Genomic DNA, 15,270 nt, shown 5'->3' on the forward strand with positions numbered 1-15,270 from the left:
AGAGGCCATTAAAAGTGTCATTAGCCTAAAGGGCAGTCAGTCGGGTGGATTAAACACAAATAACTCAATTGGAAAACGCAATCAGAGCTCTGGTTGATAAAAAATTAAATAAATTCAAAACACTTTAAAGGCCCAATGCAGCTGTTTTTATCTCAATATCAAATCCTTTCTGGGTAACAACTTTAAACATCTGCTATCTGAGCAGCTAACCGATCGCTGCAGCTGTACATAGTCCATCGGTAAATAGCCCACCCAATTGACCTACCTCATCCCCATACTGTTTTTATTTATTTACTTTTCTGCTCTTTTGCACACCAGTATCTTTACCTGCACATGACCATTTGATCATTTATCACTCCAGTGTTAATCTGCTAAATTGTAATTATTTGCCTACCTTCTCATGCCTTTTGCACACAATGTATATATAGACTCCCCTTTTTTCTACTGTGTTATTGACTTGTTAATTGTTTACTCCATGTGTAACTCTGTGTTGTCTGTTCACACTGCTATGCTTTATCTTGGCCAGGTCGCAGTTGTAAATGAGAACTTGTTCTCAACTGGCCTACCTGGTTAAATAAAGGTGTTCTCAACTAGCCTACCTGGTTAAATAAAGGTGTTCTCAACTAGCCTACCTGGTTAAATAAAGGTGAAATAAATCAAATTAAAAACAATTAAGTACCTTACTGTAATAGTTGTACATTAAAATGGTCAAAAATAAACAAAAATTGTTTTTTTTGTTGCTATTTTTTAGCTAAATCGTCATTCCATATCGAAAACTCTGGAATCTTTCTAGATTTCAGACTTTCCGACTAGAGGATCACTGGCATCATGATTTGACCTAGTTGGTTTTTTTTTTTTTTCAAAGTTTGCAGTTGTATTGAAAGCAGCATATTTCTCACTGCAATAATTTTGTTAGGACTGTCTGGGAGTGGTCCCGTGTGGGGAAACTGAAAACTAGCTGTTATTGGCAGAGAGGTTTATTTCCCTTTGTTATTGGTCTATTAACTAATTTACCGCCTGGTGATGTCACCAACTCCACCCATGCAAAAGCTGCTGAATAGAAGGTCCTGTGTAGATTGTGTGTTGAAGCAGCAACTATCAGGAAATAAGACTGACCCATTATTTTTCTCTCACACTTTTACAGTGTTAGTTTCATCAACAATATAATACAAAACATAGAGGGGGGGGGGGGGGGGGGGACTGGACTTTTAAGTTAACAATGCAATGCTTCAAATGTGAATGATTACCACTGTCAATGGGTCCTAAATTGGTGTGTGCACTGCTATTACTAATTGTAATGATAAGCACAGCCTAAAGTAAAGTTATGACAAACGTAAAAAATCTTTGGCTAAATGGTTAAACGTTGTCATTCAAATATATAAAAAACAATGATGTAAGTAAGTAAAACATGTAAGCGTGTGTTTTCTGAGTGAAAACCAAACAATATATATATATATATATATATATATATATATATATATACCATATAGAACTCCAGTCCTTATTTTAACATCTAGAAAATTGTCAGCACCCACTCTACTCTTTGGCAGTATTCAAAACAGTAGGTTCCCGTTCAATAAAGCGAAGGGACTGTTTGAGGACTCCGCTCCGTGTTTTGTCGGTATCCCCTGAACTCCAACCCTCGCTCTCTCTGTCAGCTTCTCATTCCGTCTCAATATGCCTCAAGATGGCGGCCAATGCGGGATCAATGTTTCAATATTGGAAGCGCTTTGATTTACAACAACTGCAGGTCAGTTTTTTTTTCCTTCCCTCATTTGAGTTGCTTTGTACCATTTCAATATTTATTTTGCTAAGATCGCTGCATTGGATATGTTTAAGTTTCGAAATGGCTTTTCTGTCGGTATTTCGATCCGCTCGTAGTGAGACAGACCTCTTCTCGTATTGATCAAAGTGGTTTTCTCGCTGATCGGAAATTGATCCTCTTTGTTCAATTCCCATCGATCGGCTCGCGCCCTGGTGACGGCGTGGGGGTCACGTCGTTACCGCATAAAACCCACAATGCTGAGTTCCGGAACAGACCATAATATCCCCCAGAAATACACACATGTCTCCATGTCAACTTTTTTTTGTGTGTTGTTGTTGTTGCATGAAGTAGCCAGCCAGCTAACTGCTTGTTAGCTTGGTCTGTAGCTTGCGTTTGTTGGTCTTTGGAGAGAGAAATAAAACCCCATGAAGTGCGTCTATGATGCGATAACGCTGTGATCAGTGATGACCTCCCCGGCTGTCAGATCAGACACGTTTTGAGTTTGACAGTAACTTTCTAGCCCAATGGATTTGAACACATTCGGTGCATTTTTAGTGATGAACGTGTTCAAACAGCCATCGCTACTAACACACAGAGAGACTGCTGTCTACATACAGACTTGAAATCATTGGCCACTTTAATAAATGGATCACTAGTCACTTTAATAATGTTTACATATCTTGCATTACTCATCTCATATGTAAATACTGTATTTTATACCATCTACTGCACCTTGCCTATGCCGCTCGGTCATTGCTCATCCATATATTTATATATTCTTAATCCATCCCTTTAGATGTTTGTGTATTAGGTGGTTGTTGTGGAATTGTTAGATTACTTGTTAGATATTACTGCACTGTTGGGAACTAGAAGCACAAACATTTCACTACACTCGCATTAACATCTGCTAACCATGTGTATGTGAACGATTTGATTTGATAGCAAAACAACTAGTTAGTTAGGTGGGTTAACAGCTAAAGATAGCCTGTGTTGTTGTCGAATCCCAGAAGTGGTAGCATGAGTGGAAACAGCACAGCAGCTGGCTAACCCCTTTAAGCGCTCTTCTCATCTTGTATTATATTACACTTTTAACCAACACGAAAACATTAGTGTAGGAAATTGTCTTTGTATGCCAGACAAGTGCCACATTTTGGCCTGCTTACTAGCAATCAACGTTATATTTGTGGCATAACATTTCATTATTTTTAGTCCGGTACGTTCTCAATTTGGCTGTAGGTGGAAATGTACCATTTTAGGAGGTGGGGAAAAAACTGCCGATTTTATAGTAGAGGGAAAAATGGTGAGACGTATACTTATCACACGTTCAATAAGGGTTGTAGTCTAAATGTGCTTTCTCATATACGGACTATGCTTCACTCATACCTTATAATCATGTCTCATCTTCATTTATCAAAATGTATTTGATCCTTTCTGAGCCTGTGATTCATCTACAGATGAAATGATTTCAGTAATGTGCACCCTCCCTCCCTCCTCTTTCCCCCCCCCCCCCCCCCCTCCTCTTTGAAGTGGAGTGTCTACATTTGGTCTAGGATCTGTTTTTTTTTTCTTCATACATTAACTGCCAGCGCAGTGCACTGCACAGCCAGGACATTTAAATATGCATCCCATAAGTTTGTGATAAGGCCCTGGGTACTTATGGCAAAGGCCCATCAGAAGCTGTTAGTCAGGACAGTGAATCTGGGTGTGTGCGGAGCAGAGACCAGTAGACTTATCTGGATGATATGAACCAGCCTGTCTGGAGGTTAGAACCAGATGGAGATGTGTTCTCTCAGAACATTCACTGGCTATTATTGATGACATCTTATTTATTGGCCCTCCCACTGTGCTGCCTGCTCCCACTGTGCTGCCTTCCAAGAAGAATCTCTGATCAGCACGGCCTGTCTGTCTGTCTGGAGGTTAGAACCAGCCATAGCTGTGTGTTCTCAGAACAGTCTGTCTGTCTGTCTGGAGGTTAGAACCAGCCAGAGCTGTGTGTTCTCAGAACAGTCTGTCTGTCTGTCTGGAGGTTAGAACCAGCCAGCGATGTGTGTTCTCAGAACAGTCTGTCTGTCTGTCTGTCTGGAGGTTAGAACCAGCCAGAGCTGTGTGTTCTCAGAACAGTCTGTCTGTCTGTCTGGAGGTTAGAACCAGCCAGCGATGTGTGTTCTCAGAACAGTCTGTCTGTCTGTCTGTCTGGAGGTTAGAACCAGCCAGAGCTGTGTGTTCTCAGAACAGTCTGTCTGTCTGTCGGTCTGGAAGTTAGAACCAGCCAGAGCTGTGTGTTCTCAGAACAGTCTGTCTGTCTGTCTGTCTGTCTGGAGGTTAGAACCAGCCAGAGCTGTGTGTTCTCAGAACAGTCCGTCTGTCTGTCTGTCCTCAGGCTTGTCAGTTGTTTGCAAACTTTGTAGCTGCCTCCCTCCCTCCCTCTCTGACCAGAAGCTGGTACTTATAGTGGTGGATTCTGCCAGAGGCGTCATGCCCACAGGGGGCACATGGGCACCTGACCCCCTCATATTTGTCCTGTTTAATAATCTTATTACTATTAGATGCCTAGTAATTTTCTGAAGTTGGCTTTAGCTAGCCTAGTTAGGTTCCCAACTCCCACTAGCTACCCAGAAGCCATTTCAGGCTATCCATCAGGCTATTATAGCAGCCATCTTGTCTAAGTATCTGAAGTGGCAGACTCTAGGTTGGTAGACTACAAAAACAAGCAATAACTAAATGTACTGAACACGACTCGTTTTCCTTTTAAGTCTTTCACCCAGGTTTTTAGCAGAGATTCAGAGAATCATATTTTATTTCTTTAGAGAATAAAAATAGATCCACCCGTCAGGAGAATAGACGGCTGAAGAAGGGCCCTTTAAAATGTCATAAAAATAGACCATTATTTGCATAATGATTATGCCTCTAGATTGCAGGGAAAAGCTGTTTAAAAAAATTAAATACAACATTTTCCAACTTACAGACTCTCCTGTATGCTGCGGCGTTACATTAGGTGTGTGTTTTGTCATAAATTCTGTAACAGCAACACAACCGAACAGACGTCAATAGTTGATGCGTTTGCCCAGGGCTTAAATAACAGCCTGCCTGTTCATAGCCTTTAAACCCCCATTTGATCTGTGACTCTTTTATTCTCTCAATGAGAAACAGCTACTGGACAAAGAGAGCTGTTAGTTAGTCTCTCCGGCTCCCCTGGTTAGGGTTAGAGAGAGCTGTTAGTCTCTCTGGCTCCCCTGGTTAGGGTTAGAGAGAGCTGTTAGTCTCTCTGGCTCCCCAGGTTAGGGTTAGAGAGAGCTGTTAGTCTCTCCGGCTCCCCAGGTTAGGGTTAGAGAGAGCTGTTAGTCTCTCTGGCTCCCCAGGTTAGGGTTAGAGAGAGCTGTTAGTCTCTCTGGCGCCCCAGGTTAGGGTTAGAGAGAGCTGTTAGTCTCTCTGGCTCCCCAGGTTAGGGTTAGAGAGAGCTGTTAGTCTCTCCGGCTCCCCAGGTTAGGGTTAGAGAGAGCTGTTAGTCTCTCTGGCTCCCCAGGTTAGGGTTAGAGAGAGCTGTTAGTTAGTCTCTCTGGCTCCCCAGGTTAGGGTTAGAGAGAGCTGTTAGTTAGTCTCTCTGGCTCCCCAGGTTAGGGTTAGAGAGAGCTGTTAGTTAGTCTCTCTGGCTCCCCAGGTTAGGGTTAGAGAGAGCTGTTAGTTAGTCTGTCTCTGGCTCCCCAGGTTAGGGTTAGAGAGAGCTGTTAGTTAGTCTCTCTGGCTCCCCTGGTTAGGGTTAGAGAGAGCTGTTAGTTAGTCTCTCTGGCTCCCCAGGTTAGGGTTAGAGAGAGCTGTTAGTTAGTCTCTGGCTCCCCAGGTTAGGGTTAGAGAGAGCTGTTAGTTAGTGTCTCTGGCTCCCCAGGTTAGGGTTAGAGAGAGCTGTTAGTTAGTCTCTCTGGCTCCCCAGGTTAGGGTTAGAGAGAGCTGTTAGTCTCTCTGGCTCCCCTGGTTAGGGTTAGAGAGAGCTGTTAGTCTCTCTGGCTCCCCAGGTTAGGGTTAGAGAGAGCTGTTAGTCTGTCTCTGGCTCCCCAGGTTAGGGTTAGAGAGAGCTGTTAGTCTCTCTAGCTTCCCAGGTTATGGTTAGAGAGAGCTGTTAGTCTCTCTGGCTCCCCAGGTTAGGGTTAGAGAGAGCTGTTAGTCTCTACGGCTCCCTAGGTTAGGGTTAGAGAGAGCTGTTAGTCTCTCTGGCTCCCCAGGTTAGGGTTAGAGAGAGCTGTTAGTCTGTCTCTGGCTCCCCAGGTTAGGGTTAGAGAGAGCTGTTAGTTAGTCTCTCTGGCTCCCCAGGTTAGGGTTAGAGAGAGCTGTTAGTCTGCCTCTGGCTCCCCAGGTTAGGGTTAGAGAGAGCTGTTAGTCTCTCTGGCTCCCCAGGTTAGGGTTAGAGAGAGCTGTTAGTTAGTCTCTCTGGCTCCCCAGGTTAGGGTTAGAGAGAGCTGTTAGTCTGTCTCTGGCTCCCCAGGTTAGGGTTAGAGAGAGCTGTTAGTCTCTCTAGCTTCCCAGGTTATGGTTAGAGAGAGCTGTTAGTCTCTCTGGCTCCCCAGGTTAGGGTTAGAGAGAGCTGTTAGTTTCTCCGGCTCCCTAGGTTAGGGTTAGAGAGAGCTGTTAGTCTCTCTGGCTCCCCAGGTTAGGGTTAGAGAGAGCTGTTAGTCTGTCTCTGGCTCCCCAGGTTAGGGTTAGAGAGAGCTGTTAGTTAGTCTCTCTGGCTCCCCAGGTTAGGGTTAGAGAGAGCTGTTAGTCTGCCTCTGGCTCCCCAGGTTATGGTTAAAGAGAGCTGTTAGTTAGTCTCTCTGGCTCCCCAGGTTAGGGTTAGAGAGAGCTGTTAGTTAGTCTCTCTGGCTCCCCAGGTTAGGGTTAGAGAGAGCTTTGAGCTGTTCGTTTCTCTCTTTCCCAGGTTTAGACTCTAAATGACAACGCCTGCATTTCTGTTAGCGAGATCTCACTGGAAAATAGAGGGTGGCGATGAACGCGGACGGAGAAGGTTTTAACGGCCATTATAACAGTCCGGTACAGCTACAGTTGAGTTTCTTTACGAGGCTTTTCTTCCTGAGATGCCTCAGAGTCGGACAGAGTGGAGGTGCCTCAGAGTCGGACAGAGTGGAGATGCCTCAGAGTCGGACAGAGTGGAGATGCCTCGGAGTCGGACAGAGTGGAGATGCCTCGGAGTCGGACAGAGTGGAGATGCCTCGGAGTCGGACAGAGTGGAGGTGCCTCGGAGTCGGACAGAGTGGAGGTGCCTCGGATTCGGACAGAGTGGAGGTGCCTCGGAGTCGGACAGAGTGGAGGTGCCTCAGAGTCGGACAGAGTGGAGATGCCTCGGAGTCGGACAGAGTGGAGATGCCTCGGAGTCGGACAGAGTGGAGATGCCTCGTAGTCGGACAGAGTGGAGATGCCTCGGAGTCGGACAGAGTGGAGATGCCTCGGAGTCGGACAGAGTGGAGATGCCTCAGAGTCGGACAGAGTGGAGATGCCTCAGAGTCGGACAGAGTGGAGATGCCTCAGAGTCGGACAGAGTGGAGGTGCCTCAGAGTCGGACAGAGTGGAGGTGCCTCAGAGTCGGACAGAGTGGAGGTGCCTCAGAGTCGGACAGAGTGGAGGTGCCTCAGAGTCGGACAGAGTGGAGATGCCTCAGAGCCGGACAGAGTGGAGATAGATAGAACAACATGCATCGATTTCCTTATACCTTCTTAAAAGTGTCCAACTCATAAAATTTGCCTAATTCATACACTACGTGGTCAAAAGTATGTGAATTCAGCTATTTCAGCCACACCTGTTGCTGACATCGAGCACAAAACCTTGCAATCTCAATAGACAAAAGATTTTCTGTAGAATGGCCTTACTGAAGAGCTCAAGTCAGTTGGTCACATTGAAGTGAAGGGAAACTCTTTAACACTACAGAATACAAGGACATTCTAGACTTGTCTGTGCTTCCAACTTTGTAACAACAGTTTGGGGAAGGCCCTTTCCTGTTTCACCATGACAATGCCCCCGTGCACAAAACGATGTCCATATAGAAATGGTTTGTTGAGATCGGTGTGGAAGAACTTGACTGGCCTGCACTGAGCCCTGACCTCAACCACATTGAACTCCTTTGGGATGAATTGGAATGCTGACTGCGAGCCAGGCCTAATCGCCCAACATCTAGTGGAAAGCCTTCCCAGAAGAGTGGGGGCTGTTATAGCAGCAAAGGGGGGACCAACTGTGCTATGCATTAGCGGTCTAAGGCACTGCATCTCAGTGTTGGAGGCGTCACTACAGACACCCCGGTTCGATTCCAGGCTGTATCACAAACCGGCCTTCCTAGTTGAAGGTTAAATAAAACATTTATTAGGGTTCATTGAAATCTGAACCAAACTCAATTCTGATTCAGGTACAGGCCCAGCCTCCACGTTAGTATTAATATAGCTGTATCTGATGGTACAGGTCTACCTACTGAAGAGACTAGAGAAGGGTTGTGTCTTTGGCATCATTAAACTGAAGATGAATCTTTATCAAAAATTCTCTGTATTATTACGTGATTAAAATATGTAATCATGTAACTGTAATTAACTAGGAATTCGGGGCACCAAGGAAAATATTCAGATTACAAAGTTATAATTTTCCTAATATAACTTTCAGATATTTTAACATCTGATCACTTAGTGCTCTGATTAATGAATTCTTCTTTACCTCATGTTAGTCTCATTCCAAACGTCGTACATCAATTGTCTTAAAATCATTTATTTACTAACTAAGTCTCACAGAAATGCATAACACAAACAAACAAAGTAGATATGGTTATAAAGAAATGAATGGCTGCAGACTAGTAATTAATATCAAAGACTTGTTCTTATTCTGTCGGTATCGATAGTCTAAGAGTTTAACCACGTGGGATGGTTAAAAGACTCAGCAATCTACTCAAGCCTTATTTACCTCTGTGATAGAGGTACTGGTCTCGTCTCAACCCTTAGCCCCCCTCATAATTGAGGTAAGCTCGGTCTGGTGATAGAAAACCCAGGTGGGGTTTTTATTCGGAACATAGAAAAGGGCTGTTCTCATGACGCCAGGTCCTGTCTGTGCACCTGGGGGTGTGCCAAGGACTTAGTGAAACATTAAACAGAAATACAATTCTCTCACATTAACATCATTACAAAGTATCACATCATTTCACAAATAATATCATCTTTACACATTCATTTTATACAACAATTAGATGTAAAGCCTCATAACTGAGGCTATTGTATAAACAGGGTTATGGTAATGTGGCTGTATTGTCTCTCATGAGTTTCACAAAATTGTACCAAATGGACCAGTTCGTAGCTGGATTCTTCACTGATCTTTTATACCTTCTCCGGAACATAAATGTTGTTCAGACCTCCAGTTCTGTGAGATGGAAGAAATTAATTTGTTCTCTCTATGAAAACTCACTCTCTCTCTATACTGTCTGGCCCTGAGGCAGGATTCTCCTCCAGGAATTTATGACCTCTCTGACCACAGCAGCCTGAGTGTAGGAGAGAGAGAGGGGGATGGTGCTCGCTGTACCCAAAGAGGGCAACGTCATGACAGAAGTTAGTATTAATATAGCTGTATTTGATGGTGCAGGTCTACTGTAGAGAAGTTAGGAGGTTAAACAGTTGTATTAACACCTCTCAGCGGCTGGTCTGATGTTGTCTGCAGGAGTAACAGTGTTCATTTATGAGGTGGAGGTCTGGACTCAGACTGGTGAGAGGGTGTTGGTACGTAGAGATGTCTGGACCCAGTAACTGACTGGCTGATGACACTATGTCTGGACCCAGTAACTGACTGGCTGATGACACTATGTCTGGACCCAGTAACTGACTGGCTGATGACACTATGTCTGGACCCAGTAACTGACTGGCTGATGACACTATGTTTGGACCCAGTAACTGATGACACTATGTCTGGACCCAGTAACTGACTGGCTGATGACACTATGTCTGGACCAGTAACTGACTGGCTGATGACACTATGCCTGGACCCAGTAACTGACTGGCTGACGACACTATGTCTGGACCCAGTAACTGGCTGGCTGGCTGATGACACTATGTCTGGACCCAGTAACTGACTGGCTGATGACACTATGTCTGGACCCAGTAACTGACTGGCTGATGACACTATGTCTGGACCCAGTAACTGATGACACTATGTCTGGACCCAGTAACTGACTGACTGATGACACTATGTCTGGACCCAGTAACTGACTGGCTGGCTGATGACACTATGTCTGGACCCAGTAACTGACTGACTGGCTGATGACACTATGTCTGGAGCCAGTAACTGACTGGCTGGCTGATGACACTATGTCTGGACCCAGTAACTGACTGGCTGATGACACTATGTCTGGACCCAGTAACTGGCTGACTGATGACACTATGTCTGGACCCAGTAACTGACTGACTGGCTGACTACACTATGTTTGGACCCAGTAACTGGCTGACTGATGACACTATGTCTGGACCCAGTAACTGACTGGCTGATGACACTATGTCTGGACCCAGTAACTGACTGACTGGCTGATGACACTATGTCTGGACCCAGTAACTGACTAGCTGATGACACTATGTCTGGACCCAGTAACTGGCTGACTGGCTGATGACACTATGTCTGGACCCAGTAACTGACTGGCTGATGACACTATGTCTGTACCCAGTAACTGACTGACTGGCTGATGACACTATGTCTGGACCCAGTAACTGACTGGCTGATGACACTATGTCTGGACCCAGTAACTGACTGGCTGATGACACTATGTCTGGACCCAGTAACTGACTGACTGGCTGATGACACTATGTCTGGACCCAGTAACTGACTAGCTGATGACACTATGTCTGGACCCAGTAACTGGCTGACTGGCTGCTGACACTATGTCTGTACCCAGTAACTGACTGGCTGATGACACTATGTCTGGACCCAGTAACTGACTGGCTGATGACACTATGTCTGGACCCAGTAACTGACTGACTGGCTGATGACACTATGTCTGGACCCAGTAACTGACTAGCTGATGACACTATGTCTGGACCCAGTAACTGACTGACTGATGACACTATGTCTGGACCCAGTAACTGACTGGCTGGCTGATGACACTATGTCTGGACCCAGTAACTGACTGACTGATGACACTATGTCTGGACCCAGTAACTGTCTGGCTGACGACACTATGTCTGGACCCAGTAACTGACTGGCTGGCTGATGACACTATGTCTGGACCCAGTAACTGACTGACTGATGACACTATGTCTGGACCCAGTAACTGGCTGGCTGACGACACTATGTCTGGACCCAGTAACTGACTGGCTGATGACACTATGTCTGGACCCAGTAACTGACTGACTGGCTGATGACACTATGTCTGGACCCAGTAACTGGCTGACTGGCTGACGACACTATGTCTGGACCCAGTAACTGACTGACTGGCTGATGACACTATGTCTGGACCCAGTAACTGACTGGCTGATGACACTATGTCTGGACCCAGTAACTGACTGGCTGACGACATTATGTCTGGACCCAGTAACTGACTGGCTGATGACACTATGTCTGGACCCAGTAACTGACTGGCTGGCTGATGACACTATGTCTGGACCCAGTAACTGACTGGCTGGCTGATGACACTATGTCTGGACCCAGTAACTGACTAGCTGATGACACTATGTCTGGACCCAGTAACTGACTGGCTGATGACACTATGTCTGGACCCAGTAACTGACTGGCTGCTGACACTATGTCTGGACCCAGTAACTGACTGGCTGCTGACACTATGTCTGGACCCAGTAACTGGACCCAGTGTTTTCCATTAGTTCCGCCTGTCGGCTAATCAGTGTGTTACAGACATTTTCAGCTGGCTATATCTCCACTTCATGTTAACAAGGCTACTTTTCATCTAAAAGTTTCGATTCGCTAGTCCGTCAAGCCCTCTCCTGCTACAATGAATGATATGCTGCTTCTAGCAAGCTATTGATACGATAGACTCCTGTTAGTCACAAAGCGAGCGCCGATAGGGAAACGCAGCAGAGAGGACGAGGTGAAGCAAGAGGTTTCACTTTCACCAAAATATGTCCAAAATAAACCTAATGTGTTTTATTGATACGATAGACTCCTGTTAGTCACAAAGCGAGCGCCGATAGGGAAACGCAGCATAGAGGACGAGGTGAAACAAGAGGTTTCAAAATAAACCTAATGTGTTTCAATGGGACCTTAGCTTGTCACCTACCTTCCCGCGTTTGGGACAACGACTCCCATTGTTAGGGTGGCGACATGAGCATCTTGTCATTACACACAGATCTCTGGTTGCAGTCTAATTTCTTTACACAGAGGAGGGAGAGCGAGTGATGCTCGTGAATTTTGTAATCCCTTGTAATGTAAGTGGTAACAATGAGTCAATCCTCTTATTTTGTTTTGCGTACTTCATGGGCCTACTAAAGTCAACCATGGAGACATGGCGAATAGTAGACTATTTACTGTGTGTTGATTGGCGACCGAACAGCAAGTGTTGACTAGTTTTATAAAAAAAGGTGTCAAACCGACTGAATAAAGTCTCTCCTATATATTCGTTAATCATTACCATGTGGTTATATGTCCATAGTGTCACACCAGGGCAGTAAACCAAAGGATTTCCCAGGATTCCTTTCCTAGGACGTCAGGGCCTCACTAGACAGTGATGTTGGAGTCCCAGGATTCCTTTCCTAGGACGTCAGGGCCTCACTAGACAGTGACGTTGGAGTCCCAGGTTTCCTTTCCTAGGACGTCAGGGCCTCGCCAGACAGTGACGTTGGAGTCCCAGGTTTCCTTTTCTAGGACGTCAGGGCCTCTCTAGACAGTGACGTTGGAGTCCCAGGTGTCCTTTCCTAGGACGTCAGGGCCTCGCTAGACAGTGACGTTGGAGTCCCAGGTTTCCTGTCCTAGGACGTCAGGGCCTCGCTAGACAGTGACGTTGGAGTCCCATGTTTCCTTTCCTAGAACGTCAGGGCCTCGCTAGACATTAACTTGAGTCCCATGTTTCCTTTCCTAGAACGTCAGGGCCTCGCTAGACATTAACTTGAGTCCCATGTTTCCTGTCCTAGAACGTCAGGGCCTCGCTAGACATTAACTTGAGTCCCATGTTTCCTTTCCTAGAACGCCAGGGCCTCGCTAGACATTAACTTGAGTCCCATGTTTCCATTCCTAGAACGTCAGGGCCTCGCTAGACATTAACTTGAGTCCCATGTTTCCTTTCCTAGAACGTCAGGGTCTCGCTAGACAGTGACGTTGGAGTCACTCTCGTCTCGTTAGTCAGTGTAGCAACTCACCGAACCGCATCGGTGAGGGAGCCGGTCATTTGGTTCCTTAATTTGCATAAGCTACTGATATTGGCCCGATGCTTTTTGGAGATTATTCTGAAAACATTTGATGAAGATGGTGAATCATCGCTGCAGGAACAACAGGTCGTGGAGAGACTCATTCTGGTCCAAAATATGGTCGTTAGGGCCCTCAAGGAATCCAGGCATTAAAATGGGATCTATTGACCTCAGCAGGGAATCAACAAGTTTATCATAAGAAATAACAGAATGCATCAGGGACTCGTATTTCCTGCATCTTCCTGAAGAGGCAACGAGAACGCGCGTGTGTGTGTGTGTGTGTGTGTGTGTGTGTGTGTGTGTGTGTGTGTGCAGAGCGTGTGTGTGTGTCTGTGTGTGTGTGCAGTGCGTGTGACTACCTCTTTGCGTAGCCGTTAGCGATGATGCTAATGAAAACAGTGTTCTGGTAGGTATGAAAGGCTTTCCCAAAAACCTTCTCAATTAAATGTTGGAAGGTCCTGCACAGTTATCCCAGCCTACACTATTAAAATGCTCAGAATTGAAGAAAATGTGCTCATTTTTTCTCTCATCTCTATCAGGAAGCCTGAAAGTACAGGCTGAGTGGGCAGGGAGATTATATTCATGAGTTCACCTTGACTGACAGCTCTTTGAAACACGCTTATGGTCGTTGCCAGGTAACAAGGTAAACAATGGATCACATGTCACTGATGACAAGGTAAAAAATGGGCCACATGTCATTCTAAGCCTAAATAGTATGCCTCATCACATTTTCTCCTCAAAATGCTCTCATGGTCAACAGAGCTGGTCATGGACTGGATATCAGACAGACAGCAGCGATACACCACTGATACACAACCACTTTCTATTGTTTTGTAACTAATTACAGAATTATATTTAGGGGTGGCAGGTAGCCTAGTGGTTTAGAGGGGAGGCAGGTAGCCTAGTGGTTTAGAGGGGAGGCAGGTAGCCTAGTGGTTTAGAGGGGAGGCAGGTAGCCTAGTGGTTTAGAGGGGAGGCAGGTAGCCTAGTGGTTTAGAGGGGAGGCAGGTAGCCTAGTGGTTTAGAGGGGAGGCAGGTAGCCTAGTGGTTTAGAGGGGAGGCAGGTAGCCTAGTGGTTTAGAGGGGAGGCAGGTAGCCTAGTGGTTTAGAGGGGAGGCAGGTAGCCTAGTGGTTTAGAGGGGAGGCAGGTAGCCTAGTGGTTTAGAGGGGAGGCAGGTAGCCTAGTGGTTTAGAGGGGAGGCAGGTAGCCTAGTGGTTTAGAGGGGAGGCAGGTAGCCTAGTGGTTTAGAGGGGAGGCAGGTAGCCTAGTGGTTTAGAGGGGAGGCAGGTAGCCTAGTGGTTTAGAGGGGAGGCAGGTAGCCTAGTGGTTTAGAGGGGAGGCAGGTAGCCTAGTGGTTTAGAGGGGAGGCAGGTAGCCTAGTGGTTTAGAGGGGAGGCAGGTAGCCTAGTGGTTTAGAGGGGAGGCAAGTAGCCTAGTGGTTAGAGTGTTGGACCAGTAACCGAAAGGTTGCTAGATCGAATTCTTCGAGCTGACAAGGTACAAATCTGTCATTCTGCCCCTGAACAAGGCAGTTATCCCACTGTTCCCCGGTAGGCCCTCATTGTAAATTAGAACTTGTTCTTAATTAACTGACTTGACTAGTTAAATACAGGTAAAATAAAGAAATAAAGACAGATTACACTTCACTGAGACAGTATATCAGAATGAGTAAAGCCTGAGACATAAAGGAGTGTACACGAAAACAGCGTACCATAACTGGACCTGGACAATGTAATAATGCCTCTCCATTAGCGTTTATAAATGACAATATGTCCAGGGTTGTATGTATTGATCTGACATTCTATTCGATCGTTTACAATAGGCCAGCAAAGCCGAAATATTGATCAACGTGAACACTCATCAGGAATAATGGCGAGACATAATGGCGAGACATCATTTGACAGATCATTTGGTGGACACATCAGGCCTCTCACACTGGGCAGACAGGGGTCCTGGGATGGACAGATCAGGCCTCTCACACTGGGCAGACAGGGGTCCTGGGATGGACAGATCAGGCCTCTCACACTGGGCAGACAGGGGTTCTGGGATGGACAGATCAGGCCTCTCACACTGGGCAGACAGGGGTTCTGGGATGGACAGATCAGGCCTCTCACACTGGGCAGACAGGGGTCCTGGGATGGACAGATCAGGCC

At 46.0% G+C, this 15,270-nt stretch overlaps 1 protein-coding gene across 1 annotated transcript in view; it reads left to right on the plus strand.

Moving 5' to 3' along the window:
* Window positions 1-1,666: 1,666 nt before the first annotated feature.
* LOC139405486 (homeobox protein cut-like 1) overlaps window positions 1,667-15,270 on the plus strand; it is a 153,928-nt gene continuing 140,324 nt past the window's right edge. Inside the window, exon 1 of the mRNA XM_071147822.1 lies at window positions 1,667-1,750. Coding sequence (XP_071003923.1) covers window positions 1,688-1,750 — 63 coding nt within the window. The 5' untranslated portion in view covers window positions 1,667-1,687. The remainder of the gene's footprint in view (window positions 1,751-15,270) is intronic.

Source organism: Oncorhynchus clarkii, unplaced genomic scaffold (assembly GCF_045791955.1).
Source record: "Oncorhynchus clarkii lewisi isolate Uvic-CL-2024 unplaced genomic scaffold, UVic_Ocla_1.0 unplaced_contig_6067_pilon_pilon, whole genome shotgun sequence".
Lineage (NCBI taxonomy): Eukaryota > Metazoa > Chordata > Actinopteri > Salmoniformes > Salmonidae > Oncorhynchus > Oncorhynchus clarkii.